The sequence below is a fragment of the Zingiber officinale genome, chromosome 7A, assembly GCF_018446385.1.
Source record: "Zingiber officinale cultivar Zhangliang chromosome 7A, Zo_v1.1, whole genome shotgun sequence".
Lineage (NCBI taxonomy): Eukaryota > Viridiplantae > Streptophyta > Magnoliopsida > Zingiberales > Zingiberaceae > Zingiber > Zingiber officinale.
The window spans coordinates 105548278-105566907 of NC_055998.1; the positions used below are offsets into that span (position 1 = coordinate 105548278).

Sequence of the window (18630 nt, forward strand, 5' to 3'; positions counted from 1 at the left end):
AGTGTACCTATATTAACTTTCTTCCATCTTCCAGTAAATGTCTAAGGGAATCATTGTAACCACTGATGATCATAAATAAGCTAATAAAGGGCCTACTTTACATAACCAGCATCAGAAATAGTTATAGACAATAAATAGACAGTACGAACAAGAGAGATGGAAAAATTACATTGTGTCCAATTTGGTGGAAATGAACAAATTTAAAGGGGTGAGAGGATGGAAGAGAAGAATATTCACTATGTACTAGGTGGATGAACAAAAAGATGGAAACGTAGGAAGAATGGCAGGCCTTGTCTTTCCTCCAAAACCCTTAATCCCGAGAGAGCTTGAAGAAGCATATCCTCCTATCCCACTCTTCTGTGAAAAGCCACTCTTTGTATCCCTCTCTTTCACCTCCTTTCGTTAAGCAAACATCAGAACCGAGTTGCAGGCATCTCAATAATCATCATTTAAAGAGCTTAGCAACTGAACAATTATACTTCAAGTTGATATGAGATTAAATCTAGTTATGAGTTATGACATCTGCTATTTAATAGGTAGGTGAGAAAGAATCCCAAGAGGCAGATCACATCAAATAAACTAGAAACTATATGTCCAAAGATTGATCAACAAAAGAGAAACAGCTATACCTGTATATGGCATCCATTTAATTGGCCTAAAATGGAGATTAAGCATCATCTATTAAAGCACAACAAATGGATTAACCCAACATCCAAGGATAAATACACAAGATCTTACATAGAAATATCATAGCTAATGAACAAAAACAGGTAGACAGATTGAAAATGATTCAAGAGATAAAAAGCAACTGTAAATACAATTATTCACAAATCAGAACATTTATGCAATGCTCAAAATAACTGAAAAGACAACAGAAGTAGAAAGAAGTATATCTACATAGAGAAACCAACATATTGTAGGATAAATGAATAAAAGTTATTTAAATTAATAACCACCCTCAGATTAATTTCCTAATATACAGAGTCATCAAATGAAAACCTCAGTCTCATATTATGTATAGCTAACTAATATGGCATTTTTCTTCAACAGCAAAGCAATTAGCTTAATAGCGTCGACAAAAGAGGAGGAGGAGCTACCAAAAAGAAAAAAGAAGACGCCCATTTTAAACTTCCTTCTGCCTTCCTATTTAGTTGTTCTTGAATGTAGATTGCTGTCCTTTTGAAGTGATTAAAGATTGCGGTATTCAGCTCATTCAATAGCAGCAGTCAAGACATCGTACCAAACCGTTCTCGTTGCATTCCACGCACCGCCGCATCCTCCCCTCCTCCTCAACAAAGATCTTCCGGCTTCCGCTACAAGTCGGGCAGGGCACAAACCGCACCCCGCCGCATCCGTGACAGACAAAGGCGGGGTCCTGGCGAGCAACCTCCCCAAGCAACCTTCCGAGCTCGGAGGCCTCATGCATCTGTCGAATCTCCTGTGCGCCGCCGATCCATCGATCGCCGACGAACACCTGGGGAAGGGCGAAGGTCCGACCATTGAGCGCGGCCTGAAGCTCGAGGCGGAAGGCGGCGTGCAGGGAGACGTCGCGCTCGTCGACTGCGAGGCGGAGTCCGCGGAAGATGGCGCGGATGGAGCAGCAGTCCTCGAAGGTTTGGCGAATCCCGCGGAGGGAGGTGCAGTAGAGGACGACCTTGGGGGGCTTGGTCGGGTCATCGTCGGCGAGCAATCGGGAAGAGGGGAATCTGGACCAGTGGTGGTAGGTCACGGATCGGAGGAGCGAGGGTGACTTCTTGTCGGTGGCGGAGTGGTCGGAAATGTCGGCCATGGCGGTGCGCTGTTGTCTAGCTTCTCCGTGGAGTGGAAGAAACTAATAAGCTCCGGGCGCCGGAGTTTATTTATATAAAAGAAGTAAATATTTATTTTTGGAAAAAAAAATATTAATAATGATGTTATATTTATTTTTTTCCATTCTCGAAATATATTTATTATTTAGAATTATTTTTATTACTACGGCACTAGTATAAACAATATTTTGGAGATAAAAAATAAAATAAAATAAAACAAATATTTAAATGTCGTTGATAACGAAAACAAAAACTATCCTTTTGAATTTTACCCTTTTATTTTAGTTTTATTTCTAAAGGTTTCTAGTAAATTTAAACTTTATTATTATTTCTTTTTATTTTTTATTCTTAGATCCGTTTTTTTCCTTCTATAGAAAAAAGTGGGTTTAAGAATATTGATTATCTTTTCTGATTTATTCTGATGTTTTGTAAAAAATTTCATTAAATACCGATGTCAACTTAATCCTTAACACAGTTGACACCGCTGAGTTATTTAATGAAATAATAATGCGGTAAATAATTCAGGCGTTGATAATTACGATAAAAGGAAAAAAGAACTTTTAAAAAAACTTAGGCATTTTGATGATTTTAAACTTATCCTCTTAAACTATGTGGGATGATACGTTGCCCACTGTCTCACGGGGTAATATGGAGCGATTAGTATGCAGAAATTTATTACTTGAGAGCATGAGTTTAAATCGTGAGGTAGTCAGGGTGTAATTTTCTGATTCCTGTGTACTTTTTCTCACTGCGCACTAACTTCTTTAGCTACTATGATTTATCTCCTTCGTGAAAATATTGGGCATGATATGACAAAAATATTAGGGACGAACGATATCGCTTTTTTGCTACATGATACGTTGCCCACCGGCTTGTGTGCGACTGAGGAGTTGCTACTTCAGTGCTGCTGCGTTCAGTCGTGCACAGGGGCGCGCATCCAAAAATAAATAAAAAAAAATTGTAACTGGAACAGTCTACAGAGGAGTGTGGTAGTTGTTTATTGGCTAAGCAAAAGCAAATGCAGGACATCTTATCGATTTCTCTATAATTATATTTAAAATTTAAAATAATTAATTTATTTTATTAAATTTAAATAATTAATTTTTACACTATATTAACTATTCGAATTCCTATTATTTTTAATTTTTTATATTTTATTATTATATTTATGAAATGAGTGGAATGAGAGAAATTTAAAAATAATAATGGATGAGAGAAATTGAAAATAAATATTATTTTATTTCTAGATATTTTATTTTTTAAATTTTAAAAATTATTATTTATTAAATCTAAATTTAAAGAATAGATAAGATAGCTGATATAAAAAATTTTTAATTATCTTATCCAAAATTTAAGATAAAATTATTAAATACAATAACTATCGGATGTTTTTAAAGAGTTGATAATTCAACGTCACGCATTAATTAGATTTAGGAGAAAAAGTAAGACTATAGATATTTTAGATTAATAATAAATATTATATTATATTATATTATCAAGATATAATTAAGATAATTAAATAATTTTAATCATGGTGGTTGTTAACCAATAATAATTACTTTTTAATAACGTATCTAACTTTTCAAATTAGTGGTCAGTTGATCCCATAAAATTCTATTTATCAATTATCAAAATAAATTTATAAAAATGTACAAATGACTTTTGGCGGATAATACAACCTCCACTACAAAAAAAATCAGGATTATCGATGAAAATATCGGTCGATATTTCATTGATATATGACCTCCATTGGTATATGACCTTACCGATATATCACCAATGGAGTTATAGGTGTCAGTAGGTGATTTGTCGGAAATAGGATTACTGATAGAATAGCGTATTCCGTCGATAATATTCTGATCCGGCGGTAAGAATGGGGGACCCATTTCCTGAAGGGTCTCAGCTTGAGGACCGATGAAGGGCTGACTAAGCGGTTAATGGCCACGCCGAGCAGCTGAGTAAGTCCGAGCGGAGCTAGACATAACCCATCCAGGGGTTTGGGTTTCCGACGCCAAGGCAGGAGGATCGAAGGGCCGAGCGGGTCGTCCGTTCGGCCAAGATAAGGGCGAGGGTACAAAGGGGGCCGAGCGGCCTATGCGCTCGGCTCGGGATATGGGATATCAGCTAAAGCATGTCAGATGATTAGGCCGTACACAAGATCGTACGATGGAGGACCTTGCCGTCACATCATGGAAAGGTTGATACAGTAGCAGTATGGCCTCATGGACATCTTCCTGACATATCCATATCTGGGCATGGCCCTTCTGACAGACCCATACCTGGGCATGGTCAAGGGCAGGTGGTTACTTTGATTGGTGCACCCAGGCTTCTTCGGGAGGTCTATATAAGGCCTCCATTTCTTCACCGGAGGTATGAAAAATTTGGATCTGGAGACCACCTTCTTATTATTCCTCGCCTGACTTGAGCGTCGGAGGGCCGTCGCCGGGACACCCCACCCGGTTCGGTTTTGCTGCAGGTTCACCGGAGCCCTCGAGGACCCAGCAAGGAGCGCCACATCCCCAGCGTTCGTTGACCCTTGGTTCGAACAGGATCAAATTGGCGCCGTCTGTGGGAACGCTCCTGCATTCGAACAAGAACAATGGACGAGGCTGGACGACAACACACGGTGGCGCTTTCAATAGAAGAACTCGACGCTCTGGTCGAGATGAGGGCCGCCAAACTTGTGGAGCAAAAACAGAAAGCAGCGGCCGAGCGGCCGGAGCAACAAGCAACGTCTGCGTCCGGTGGCCGAGCGGAAGCACCTCAGGCCACCGTCGCATTCCACCGGGCCTTATTTCGCACCCCTGAAGCCATATCAGCCCGAAGAGATAGAGGATCTTCTTCAGATGAAATGCCAAGGCGGGATGACAGGAAGGGGAAAGCTCCCCGAGCGGACTCCTCCCCCGAGCGGATCAATCGCCAGTTTTCGGAGGCTATTCTACAAGACCCTCTGCCCAAGCACTACGTGGCTCCGACGATCGGTGAGTACAATGGAACAACAGACCCGGATGATCATCTGGGTAAGTTTGATAACACAGCTACACTCCATCAATATACAGATGGAGTAAAATGCCGCGTCTTCCTTACAACTCTCTCGGGATCGGCTCAACGGTGGTTTCGGAGGCTGCCGGACGGGTCCATCACTAGCTTCAAGGACTTCCGAACGGCCTTCCTCCACCACTTTGCTAGCAGTCGGCGTTATCAGAAGACAAGTGTCAGCTTGTTTGCCATCAAGCAAGAGTCAAAAGAATCACTTCGAGCCTACATCCAGCGATTCAACCAAGTGGCGATGGATATCCCAACGGCCACGTCGGAGACGATGATGAATGCCTTCACTCAGGGTCTTGTGGATGGGGACTTCTTCCGGTCGCTCATCCGAAAGCCGCCCCGAGATTATGATCATATGCTGCACCGGGCCAATGAATACATAAACGCGGAAGAAGCACAAGCCGCCCGGAAAAAGGAAACTCCCACCGAGCGGGCACCTATTCAGGCCGAGCGGAAACAACACGCCGCTCAGCAGCCACCTAGAGGACCGAGAGCTGAAGCAATCCGATCCCCCCACGCCAGGTCGCACGTACAAGAAGTGGCGGCCGCTCGGCCCAAGCCAAAGAAGAGGTGGACCCCTATGTTCTGCACCTTCCACCAGACGGATACGCACAACACGAGGGATTGTCGAAGTCTTCCCTTCGTGGTCAATCCCGTTCCCAGGAAAGCCGAGCGACGGTCTCCTCCCATCGACAGGAGACAAAGGACCCATGAAGCCGACCGGACCCGCACCGAAAGGCGACATCAACAGACACCCGATCGGCACAGATCTCCGAGACAGGAGAATCGCCGGGCGTCCAGAGAACGGTCGCGACCGTCCACTCGGGAAGAGGAAAACAGGAGCAATACTTCCCGGGGCGAGATCAACGTTATTGCTGGAGGGCCGACCGGAGGAGACTCCAACCGAGCCAGAAAGGCGGGCGTTCGGCAGCTACAGATCCACGCAGTCGGCTGTAGCCAAGAGCGGGCAAGTGGACCGGAAATCACTTTCGGTCCCGGAGACTTGGAAGGAGTAGAAGTGCCCCACGACGACGCTCTGCTCATTAAAGCGGTAATAGCAAATTATACTATTCACCGCATATTTGTTGACACAGGGAGCTCGGTCAACATCATATTCAAGAAGGCGTTCGATCAGCTGCAAATTAATCGTGCCAAGCTGCTGCCCATGACGACCCCGCTCTACGGGTTTACGGGCAACGAAGTTCAGCCGGTCGGACAGATCCGGCTGGCTACCTCACTGGGAGAGGAGCCGCTCAGGAGGACCAGGACAATAAACTTCGTGGTGGTCGACTCTCCCTCGTCCTACAACGTCATTTTGGGACGACCGGCGCTCGGCGAATTCCGAGCAGTTGTCTCAACTTTCCACCAGAAGATAAAGTTCCCCGTGGAGGACAAAGTAGGAGAAGTACGTGGAGATCAGCTAGCAGCTCGGCGGTGCTATATAGAGATGGTCCGAGCATAGGCTTGTTCCGCTCGGAAGGCGCCCCGAATTGAGGTACACGTCATAACCGAGAAACCTCCTGCTTTAATTTACGATGAAAAGGAGGAAGTTCAGATCCATCCGACCCAATCGAAGGCCACGACTTTTATCGCTTCTGATCTGGAGGAGGAGCAGAAGGAGGAGCTGATCCAATGCCTCCAACGAAATCATGATGTTTTCGTCTGGTCGACACATGAGTTGCCCGGAATTTCGCCGAGCCTAGCGCAGCATGAGTTGCATGTCCGACCGGAGGCTCGGCCAGTGAAGCAGAGAAAGAGGGACTTCAGCGCCGAGCAGAATACCATCATCCGGGCGGAAGTAATACGCGAGGTGCAGTTCCCGAGCTGGCTGGCCAACGTGGTATTGGTCTCTAAACCGGGCGGCAAGTGGAGAGTCTGCATCGACTTTCGGGACTTAAACAAAGCATGCCCCAAGGATTTTTATCCCTTGCCCCGGATAGATCAGCTGGTGGACTCTACAGCCGGTTGTGAATTGATTTGCATGCTCGACGCATACCAAGGCTATCATCAGGTGCCGCTCGCCCGCGAAGATCAAGAAAAGGTTAGCTTTGTGACTGCCGACGGCACGTATTGTTACAATGTGATGCCGTTCGGATTAAAGAATGCTGGGGCTACCTATCAACACTTGATGAACAAAGTGTTCAGGGAGCAGATCGGGCGGAATGTGGAAGTCTATGTGGACGACATTCTTATTAAATCCGTCCGAGCGGCCGATCTTTTCAAGGATATGGAAGAAACCTTCCGAACGCTGCGCAAATATGGAATCAAGCTAAATCCCCAGAAGTGCCTGTTCGGAGCCAAAGGAGGGCATTTCTTGGGGTACATAGTGACCGAGCGGGGAATCGAAGCAAATCCCAGCAAGGTGAAGGCTCTGCAAGACATGCCGCCCCCAAGAAATACAAGAGAAGTGCAAAGGTTGACCGGTCGGATAACTGCTTTATCCAGATTCATCTCCAAAATCGCCGACCGGAGCCTTCCATTCTTCAAGATTCTGCGCAAGGCTACTAAGTTCCAATGGGATGAAGAATGTGATCGAGCGTTCGGAGAATTGAAGACATATCTTAATTCTCTGCCAGTGTTAGCCAAGCCGATCGGGGGTGAGTCACTTTATATTTATTTGTCGTCAACTGAGCATGCTGTAGGCTCAGCACTTGTGAGGGCGAGCGGCGAAGAGCAGCCGGTGTATTTTCTAAGTCACATTTTAAAAGATGCTGAATCGTGCTCGAGAAGTTGGCCTTTGCTTTAGTTCTAGCCGCTTCGACCGTATTTCTTGGCTCACACCATCATTGTCCGGACGAACAGTCCACTCGGAAAATCTTGTTAAATCCGGCGTCCGGACGGCTCATCAAGTGGACGGCAAATTAAGTGAATTTGGCATCCGATCACATTGGCGATCAAAGCCCAATCCTTGGCTGATTTTGTGACCAAGTGCAAAGGCCGAGCCGGAAGCTATGTGGAGAATATATGTGGATGGGTCCTCCACTCGGCTCGGGAGTGGGATTGGAATATTGCTGCTCTCACCTGAAGAAGAGAAGATGCACCTATCCATCCGGCTGGATTACAAAGCTACCAACAACGAAGCAGAGTATGAGGCCCTCATAGCCGGATTGCAGGCAGCGCGGCATGTAGGGGCTGGTCGGGTGACACTCTATTCGGATTCACAGTTGGCTGCTCAGCAACTTTCTGGTACCTTTGAAATCAACAGCGTTCGGCTCAAGCTCTACGCTGAAGCCTTTGAAAAACTCAAAGCCACTTTCCGAGAGGTCCTTATTCAAAAGATTCCCCGAACGGAGAACCAGGCAGCAGATGACTTGGCCAAGTTAGCAAGTTCTATAGTGCCGGTCGCCATTCATCAACCTATTGAAAAAGTACTGCTGGTAGCGCACGTCGACCGGATGGAAAACCTCACGTTTCCAAACGACTGGAGGACCCCCATCATAGAGTTCCTCCGCTCGGGCACCACACCCTCCGATGAAGGTGCAGCCCGGCTCCTCAGAAGAAGAGCCGGTCGGTTTACACTCATCGGAGATCAGCTCTACAAGAAGACTTTCTCTCGCCCGTTGCTGAAATGTGTCAGCTCGGAGGACTCAGCTTACATCCTCCAGGAAGTACATCAAGGATCATGCGGGGGTCATCCGGGCGGGCGCTCATTGGCCAAGAAGATCCTCTTGGCCGGATACTTTTGGCCAACTTTGCAAACAGATGCCGCTCGGGCAGTATCTACATGCCTTTCGTGCCAAAAGTATCACAACTTCTCCCACCGACCGGCAGAGGAGATGAAGGCGTCGGCCGTCTCATGTCCGTTCGATCAATGGGGAATGGATATCGTGGGTCCATTCCCGATGGCGACCGGGCAAAGGAAATTCTTACTAGTGGCGGTAGACTACTTCTCCAAGTGGGTGGAGGCCAAGCCGCTAGCAAAGATCACCGAACAAATGGTTAAGAAATTCATCTGGCAACACATCATTTGTCGGTTCGGCATCCCTCGCCGACTAGTGTCCGACAACGGGCGGCAGTTCACAGGGAAGATGTTAGAGGATTGGTGCAAAAGCTACGACATCGAGCAACATTTTACGTCCGTGGCATACCCCCAAAGCAACGGTCAAGCCGAAGTAGCCAACCGGGAAATTCTCCGTATTCTGCGTGCTCGGCTCGATCATTTGGGAGGAAGTTGGCCGGATGAAGTGCCGAGCGTCTTGTGGGCCATCCGAACGACGCCAAAAGAAGGGACAGGAGTCACACCGTTCCATTTGGTGTACGGCGGTGAGGCCGTCATTCCGGTTGAAGTCGGCGTTGAGTCAGCCCGGATCCAGAGCTACGACGATGACAACGCCGAACGGAGAAACATGGAGCTGGATTTGGTAGAAGAGGAGAGGGCAAAGGCATCCGTTCGGCTGATGGCGTATCGTCAACGAATGAAGCAAAACTACAACCGGCGCGTCATTCCCCGATCATTCCAGGTCGGCGACCTTGTCTGGAAGAAAGTCAAGCCGGTAGGCGACGTCGGCAAGCTTGAAGCTCCGTGGGCCGGTCCCTTCAAAATCATCGAAAAGCTCCGCTCGGGAGCGTATTATTTGGAGGATGAGGACGGTCGGCAGTTAGATAGGCCATGGAGCGCGAACCACCTCCAGCCTTACCGGGCGGGATGAAAGGTGTACCACTGTAAATCATCCTGTGTACTTTTTTCGACTAATACTGGAAATGCAGAAATGAAGAATCAACAGAACAAATATAAGGCATTGGCGAGGAACGAAGGCCCCGAGCCGCTCGGCCGGAGGTAAATGGGTTGGGCCAAGCGCTCTAAAATTGAAGGCCCCGTACCATTCGGACGGAGATAAATTATCCGAGCCAGAATGCTCGAAGCAGACCCTGAGCCGTTCGGCCAGGAGTACGTTCTCCAAGCTGGGTAAAACGGGTATATGGATTATCCGAGCCAAGCACCCGAATAAGTGAAGGCCTCCCAGCCGATTAGGTTCGCAAACAAATGACCCGTGTCGTTCGTCCGGGCACAAAGACTGTTCAAGCGCGAAATAAGTTATGAAGGCCAAGGTCGCTCGACCTGCTAAGGAGTTAGCCTTGAAGGCCGTCTAGCCCAGACGTTAAACCGTAGAGCCGCGCCGATCGGCTATAAAAACCGAGCGGAAAGCCGACGAGCACCGTCGTTAAAGATCGAGAGCCGCGCCGATCGGCTATAAACATCCGCGCCGACGAGCACCGTCGTTAAAGATCGAGAGCCGCGCCGATCGGCTATAAACAACCGCGCCGTCGAGCACCGACGTGACGAGCACCGTCGTTAAAGATCGAGAGCCGCGCCGATCGGCTATAAACATCCGCGCCGACGAGCACCGTCGTTAAAGATCGAGAGCCGCGCCGATCGGCTATAAACATCCGCGCCGACGAGCACCGTCGTTAAAGATCGAGAGCCGCGCCGACGAGCACCGTCGTTAAAGATCGAGAGCCGCGCCGATCGGCTATAAACATCCGCGCCGACGAGCACCGTCGTTAAAGATCGAGAGCCGCGCCGATCGGCTATAAACAACCGCGCCGTCGAGCACCGACGTTAAATATCGAGAGACGAGCACCGTCGTTAAAGATCGAGAGCCGCGCCGATCGGCTATAAACATCCGCGCCGACGAGCACCGTCGTTAAAGATCGAGAGCCGCGCCGATCGGCTATAAACATCCGCGCCGACGAGCACCGTCGTTAAAGATCGAGAGCCGCGCCGATCGGCTATAAACATCCGCGCCGACGAGCACCGCTGGTAAAGATCGAGAGCGCGCCGATCGGCTATAAACATCCGTGGCGAGCCCCGTCGTTAAAGATCGAGAGCCGCGCCGATCGGCTATAAACATCCGCGCCGACGAGCACCGTCGTTAAAGATCTTTCGAGCTGCGCCGATCGGCTATAAACATCCGCGCCGACGAGCACCGTCGTTAAAGATCGAGAGCCGCGCCGATCGGCTATAAACATCCGCGCCGACGAGCACCGTCGTTAAAGATCGAGAGCCGCGCCGATCGGCTATAAACATCCGCGCCGACGAGCACCGTTGTTAAAGATCGAGAGCCGCGTCGATGAACGAATATCGGAGTAAGAAATCGTGGAAACTACAAATATTAAACCATTCAGGCCCGATCGGGGTTTGGTCCTTCGATACTCGGCCTTTGTTAACTTCACGCAGGCAGGATCCGTGTAGAGCGAGTAGACCTCCTCGCTCGGACTTTATGCAACGGGCCAAGCCGGTCGGACGCGTGAGGGAGAACGCTTAAGAGCAGGACTGACTCTAAGCATGAACGTTAAGCAAACAGAAGAATATGATGAACAATGAGTAGGAAGACAAGCAAAGGAGCATCGTTTCATTAGAAGAAAAATTATGCCGAACGGCACGTACAATAAAATTTTTGCATCCGCCGAGCGGATGAAATACAAAAAGCACCGGAGATAACTCGCCTCACTCCGGGTCTTCAAAATTAAAAAAGGCGTCCGGGATGTCATCAATCATGGCCGCCAGGTCGGAGGCGGGAACATGCATTCCCTCGGGAAGGTGGCCACTCTTCTTCAGGTACGCCAGGGTGACCTTGACCGCTTCGGCAAATGTAGAAGAGACACTGTCGCCGAATTTCATGCCGAACCGCTCCGAGTGGAGATATTCTTGGCGCGCCGCTGCTAATCGACTCGGCTCTCCCTCCTTATACCTTTTAAGCACCGCCCGGGAGGCAATTAGGGAATCTTGGACTGCCTTCAAGTCCATCACAGCTTTGGTGTGTTCGGCCGAGCGGATCTCCCGCTCGGCATTCAGCTCGGCCTCTAGCTTTTTAGATTGCTGATCTAGGGCCCGGACTTCGACTTTCATTTTATCCAGATCAGCATCCCGCTTCTTCACCAAGTCTTCGAGTCGGGCCACCTCTGCAGCCAGATCGGCAGCCTTCTGCTGTTCGGCCGCGAAGGCTTGTTTCTCCCGTTCGGCCGACGGACCCCCCGACACTTGAAGTTTTTCCAGGAGATCCTCCAGCTCGGCCAGCCGATGGCTCGTGGCGATTTGCTCAGCCCAGCGCTGCAAGGGAAATAATAAAATCAGGAATCGAACAATAGCATGGCACGGGAATAAAGATGGGTTTACCTGAGTGGCCTGCTGCATATTGTTATCGCCGAGCTGCTTGGGCGTCATGAGGGCCACCTGGATCTGGGCGTCCTCGAAGAGCTTGGCGAGCGGACCAGTCAGGGTTATTTCGTGGACGGGGCTCGATGGCCGGTCGGCAGACAGTAAATATTCCTCCGATGGGAATCGGAGGGTGGTCTTGATGGTCGGATGGTCGGACGGCGCTTCTTCAGTTGCCGCCGCTTGTTGCGAAGACTCCCCTATGGTGGAAGTTTCACCCAACCGACGTAAACGGCGACGAGTCTGGGGAGGAGAGCCGGAAGGCTGTACGGTAGGCGAGGCCGCTGAAGTCCCGATCTGTGATGGCGTGCGAGCAGGCGAAGCTACGCCGATCGGCACCTGTGGTGCTCCCTCTTGTGGTGGCGGAAGGCTGGAGTCCCTTCGGCGCTTTCGCCGAACTTCCAGCGGTGGATCCCCGACTTGAGGGACCCCCAGCTCGGCGGGGGCATGGGGCAGCATCTGTTTCAGGGGCGGACTGCGCCCCCCCTCTCCCGCATCTGCCGGGCGGCTGGGGATGAGACCCCACTCGGCGAGCTCCTTTTTGGTGGCCGCCTCGATTTCCACGGCCTTCAGTTTCAGATGAGCGGTAGCCTTGGAGCGCCACATGACTTCAGCTGCAATAGAAGAAATTAAAATCAGTTAGATAAAAAAGGTGAAGGGAGTAAAGAGTCTCTTACCCATACGGTAGGGAAGATTGGCCCGAACGGGAGATAACCCAAAAATATACAACACCCCCTTGAGAAGCAACTGGTCTATCTTGTACCGCTGACCGGACAACCAGTTCGCTGCATGGAGATATGCCGGGTTGCTTCTGAATTTGCCGAGCTCCGGCTGAGTCGGCACGGCGGTTTGCCATTTGGTTCGAAAGGCTGGCCGCTCAGGAAGTCGGATGTAGAAGAAAAATTCTTTCCAATGCTTGTTGGAGGTCGGCATATTGTCAAAAAACTTAAAGCCTATTCTACTTTGGAAAATAAAAGTCCCCAACTCGGATTGTTTGGGGTAGAAGAAGAAGTGGAATATTTTAGGGTCAAGAGGGATACTGTGCAGCTTGAAGAGGACGACCATCCCGCTCAGTAGCCTAAAGGAATTCGGCACAAGTTGGCCGAGCGGGATGCGAAAGTAGTTACAAACCTCTAAAATAAAGGGATGGGTAGGAAATCTAAGGCCACCCTGGAATTGGTCTAAAAAGAAACAGATTGTGCCGATCGGCGGGTCATGTGGTCGGTCACTCGGGTCGGCTACAACTATTTCATAGTTATCGGGAATCCCGTACGTCCGAACAAGACGCTGAGCACCCTCCTCATCAAACCGACTCTCCATGGTCAGGTACCAAGGGCCGTGAACACCAACAGCGGGTTCGGAGGAGCTTGCCATCTCGAAGGAGCAAAAAGACAGCGAGAAATCGAAAGAATGGGAACAAAGAAGGTAGAACGAGTTGGGAAGGCCTTGTAAGGGAAGGGAGAAGCTTACTGAGGGAAGGTAGACAGGAAGGATCACCAAAGAGCCGAAGACCACCAAGAGGCGAAAGCTGGGACGGCCGGAATGAGGCAGCAGCAGCGGGCACCTTCGACGGAGAATACGCGATGAAACAGAAAATGCGGCGTAAAAGGCGAAGACGAGGGCTTTATACGAACGAGGCTGGTCAGCCTCGTCCGTCGGATGCAGGTCACGGAAGACGAAGCCATCATCTAGCCGTCCGTTTCAAAATGACCAGCGTCCCATCGTACGAATCATCACCGCCACGCGACAAGAGCCATGTGGCGCTCTGTCGCCAGGCTCAATTAATGCGCCCATACCGCGCATGCTTCGACTTAATGGAGAAGATTTGCGTGATTTTCGAGAAGATCTAGACAAGCAAACATCCATGTTGAGCGACAAGACAACCGGAATGAAGAGCCGAGTTGAATTTGTGAAAGGCGACGGCCGTGGATATTATAAGCTACGGAAAGGCGGCGCGCTCGGACACATATAGTCGGTCGGTCGGACTCACGCCTCCTTGACTAGACTTGAAGGAAGGCAAGTGATCCGCGGTGAAGAATGGGGACCCATTTCTGAAGGTCTCGACGAGGACCGATGAAGGGGTGACTAAGCGGTTAATGGCCACGCCGGATGAGTAAGTCGCGAACTAGACATAACCCATCCGGGGTTTGGGTTTACGCCACAAGCGGGGAGGATCGAAGGGGGCGGGTCGTCGTTCGGCCAAGATAAGCGAGTACAAAGGGGGCCGAGCGGCCTATGCGCTCGGCTCGGGATATGGGATATCAGCTAAAGCATGTCAGATGATTAGGCCGTACACAAGATCGTACGATGGAGGACCTTGCCGTCACATCATGGAAAGGTTGATATAGTAGCAGTATGGCCTCATGGACATCTTCTTGACATATCCATATCTGGGCATGGCCCTTCTGACAGACCCATACCTGGGCATGGTCAAGGGCAGGTGGTTACTTTGATTGGTGCGCCCAGGCTTCTTCGGGAGGTCTATATAAGGCCTTCATTTCTTCACCGGAGGTATGAAAAATTTGGATCTGGAGACCACCTTCTTATTATTCCTCGCCTGACTTGAGCGTCGGAGGGCCGTCGCCGGGACACCCCTCCCGGTTCGGTTTTGCTGCAGGTTCACCGGAGCCCTCGAGGACCCAGCAAGGAGCACCACATCCCCAGCGTTCGTTGACCCTTGGTTCGAACAGGATCATATTCTACTGACGGAAAACTAGTCCGTCGGTAATAATGCTGGAACAGTGAAATGCAATCGGGTGGGAAGTTAAATAGATTACCGATGGAAAAATCGGATTTCCGTCGGTAATGTATCGAAATACCGATGGAAACTTTGGTTTTCGTCGACAATTTTTTCGATAATTACCAACGGAAACTAAATTTCGTCAGTAAACAAAAAAACCACAGGTACAATCTACTTTCGCGCTTGTCCTATTTACAATTTTCAAATATCTAAAATCATCACAGACAATGACATTATAATCCATTACATACAATCCACCCATACAAAAATATAATCCACACATACATCATATAACAATCACACTTACAAAATTCACAAATAAAAATAAAATTCATACAGCCTAACAATTCATTCATTCTTCTTCATACAACCATATAAGGACAAATAAACATTTATGTAGGAACTTTCGAGCCGCAAAAATCATTTTTTTGCGTTGCGGAAAACCTCGAAGTTCTTGCCACGGATCCGTGCGAAGATAAAAATTTACATATACTTAGTTTTCTCCTAGATCTACACTAGATCTACATGGTAGAGATTATACCTTTGTAGTGAAGCCCTTCGCTTATCCCGCTCGTCCAAAAGTTGCCGGATCTCGTAGAGTGTCAAGTGAACACTCCTCTATACGTATCCACATGGAAAAGAGATGGAGAAAAACCACTTAGAGTGTGCTAGCACTTTCAAGGGGTTTCGGCAATGGAGGATGAGGGAGAGGGAAGAAGAGAGGAGGAAGAAGAAGACTTGAATTCCTATCAATGTGTGGTCGGCCACTCTTGAGAGGTTTTAAACCTCCATGTAATACCAAGAGTCATGACTCTTGGTCTCCCTCATGAGGTGGCACACACTTGATGTAGCCTTGATGATGTGGACCATCATCATTGGCCGGCCCCATGCCAAGTCACAAATGAAGTGACATTTGGTCAAGTCAAACTTGACCCTTCATCTTCCCTCTCAAGTCAAGTCAAACTTAACCTCTTATCTCCCATGGTTGATCAAATCTAACATTTAATTCAAGTCAACTTAATTTAATAAATCTCTATTCATTGATTTAAATTGACTCAATGAATTATAATCTAAATTAGACTCATTGGACACATGAATCAAATTGAGTCCAACTCAATTAGTCTAATTTGGATTACTCTTAATCCAATTTGGTTCATCATATGAACCTAATCCTCTTGGTCCATCATATGGACATAATCTCCATCTAATTGCCCTTTGTGTGTGACCCTATAGGCTCTTGTAACGTTGGCAATGCTCCTAAACTCATTTAGAAACATAAGTAATGAGTGGTATCTAGCAACACATCATTACTACCCAAGTTATAAGAATGTTGAGATCCAACATCACCTTTGTGACTACTAATTGTGACTCTCACAATATATGATAATGTCCTTCTATCCTAGACATCTAGATTGATCAATTGAGGCATAGACCGTGTCATCCTCTAATCAATCTATATCTTGAACTCCAAGTAGACTCATTATAATCAAATGAGCTCAATATCTCATATTGACTCATTTGGGCATGACCATGCACTTAGTGGTCTCACTCTATCAAGAATCATGATGTCACTCCCGTCATATAGGAGGGATAGATCCCATCTACATCACTCACATCCCTCCGCATAATTTGTTACATACCCAGTAATCGCCTTTATAGTCCACCCAATTACGGGTGACGTTTGACGAAGCCAAAGTATGCAACTCCTTATGTAGGGAACCATGGTGATTTCAGGTCCAAGGACTCATAGTCATACTAATAGTCACATGAGAAAGTATATGACACTCATATAACGATCCATGATACTTTCTCATGGCGGGTCATTCAGTATACATTCTCCAATACATACCCATGTGTCAACTTGATATCTCTATATCCATGACTTGTGAGATCAAGTCATCGAGTTGACCTACATGTTAGTCTCATCGCATTAACATTGTCCCTGAATGTTAATGCTTGACTAGGAATGATTAAGAGTAGTATTCTCTATATCATCTCACTATCAATTCAACAAATCGATTGATATAGATAAGAACCTTTTACTCAAGAACGTTATTATACTTAGTTATTTGGCACCAATACAAGTAAATATAATAACCATAAATAAATACCTTTATAAGTATATATGAATATGATACATCGAGTCCATACAACAATCATCATATGATTGGCTCTAGGGCTCTAACTAACAATCTCCCTCTAGTACTAGTGCCAATCAGTGTAAGCTCTAAGGCCTAATGACCTAGTGTGACCATCATGCTTTCTCTGTGTCAAAGCCTTGATCAAGGGATCAACGACGTTAGCCTCTGTGGGTACTCTGCAAATCTTCACATCTCCTCTATCGATGATCTCTCGAATGAGATGGAAGCACCGTAGTATGTGTTTGGTCCGCTGGTGTGAGCGAGGTTCCTTAGCCTGTGCAATTGCTCCATTGTTGTCACAATAGAGCTCTATAGGATCGGCTATGCTAGGAACCACCCCAAGCTTAGTAATGAACTTGCAGATCCAAACTGCCTCCTTTGCTACTTCTGATGCAGTAATATACTCGGCCTCTGTTGTAGAATCAGCAATTGTGACCTGCTTCGAACTCTTCCAGCTCGCAGCACCACCATTCAAGCAAAACACGAACCTAGACTGCGATCTATAATCATCTTGGTCAGTGTGGAAGCTGGCATCACTGTAACCCTTTACAGCTAGCTTGCCATCGCCTCCAAATATCAAGAAATAGTCTTTAGTCCTTCTCAGGTACTTAAGAATATTCTTGACCGCTATCCAGTGACGCTCACCTAGATCTGACTGGTATCTGCTCGTCATGCTCAAAGCATACGAAACATCAGGACGAGTACATAGCATTGCGTACATGATAGATCCTATGGCTGAAGCATAAGAAATCTTATCCACGCGGTCTCTCTCCTCTCTAGAAGAGGGACTTTGAGTCTTCGAAAGACTCACACCATGTGACATTGGCAGAAATCCTTTCTTGGAATTCTGCATGGCAAACCGTAGTAATACCGTGTCAATATATGTACTTTGACTTAGGTCAAGCAATCTCTTAGATCTATCTCTATAGATCTTTATGCGTAGAATATAGGCTGCTTCACCTAAGTCCTTCATTGAGAAACAATTCCCCAGCCAAGTCTTTATAGACTGCAATAAAGGGATGTCATTTTCAATGAGTAGTATGTCATCCACATACAATACAAGGAAAACAACTGTGTTCCCAACAATCTTCTTTCATCTTCATTCTTGATAAAACCAAACTGTTTGATCGCATCATCGAATCGAAGATTCCAGCTCCAAGAAGCTTGCTTCAGTCCATAAATGGCCTTTTGCAGCTTGCATACTCTGCCAGTATGCAATGGATCTACAAAACCCTCAGGTTGTGTCATGTACACATTCTCGAGCAAGTTTCCATTCAGAAACGCAGTTTTGACATCCATCTGCCAGATCTCATAATCGTGGTATGCTGCAATAGCAAGCATGATCTGAATGGACTTAAACATCGCTACTGGAGAAAAGGTTTCATCATAGTTAATACCATGAATTTGCTTGAAATCTTTAGCTACCAAACGACCCGTATAGGTAATAAGTCCATCCATGTCAGTCTTTCTCCTAAAGACCCACTTACACTCAATGGGTTTGATGCCTTCAAGTGGATCAACCAAAGTCCATACTTGGTTGGTGTACATGGATTTCATCTCAGATCTCATGGCCTCTAGCCATTTCTCATAATCTGGTCTCATCACAGCTTCCTGATAGGAGGTAGGCTCATTCTCAACGAGCATAACGTCATCATGGTCAGACAAGAGAAATGAGTATCTCTCAGACTGACGACATACCTTATCAGACCTGCGAAGAGGTAGGTCTACTTGAACTGG

The 18630-nt window shown here is 47.5% G+C and overlaps 1 protein-coding gene across 1 annotated transcript; it reads right to left on the bottom strand.

Moving 5' to 3' along the window:
* Nucleotides 1-917: 917 nt before the first annotated feature.
* Nucleotides 918-1812, bottom strand: LOC122000345 (uncharacterized protein At5g39865-like). The gene has a single exon (XM_042554776.1). It carries the CDS (start codon nucleotides 1787-1789, stop codon nucleotides 1214-1216), a length of 576 nt encoding a protein of 191 aa, XP_042410710.1. The 5' UTR covers nucleotides 1790-1812; the 3' UTR covers nucleotides 918-1213.
* Nucleotides 1813-18630: the final 16818 nt, after the last annotated feature.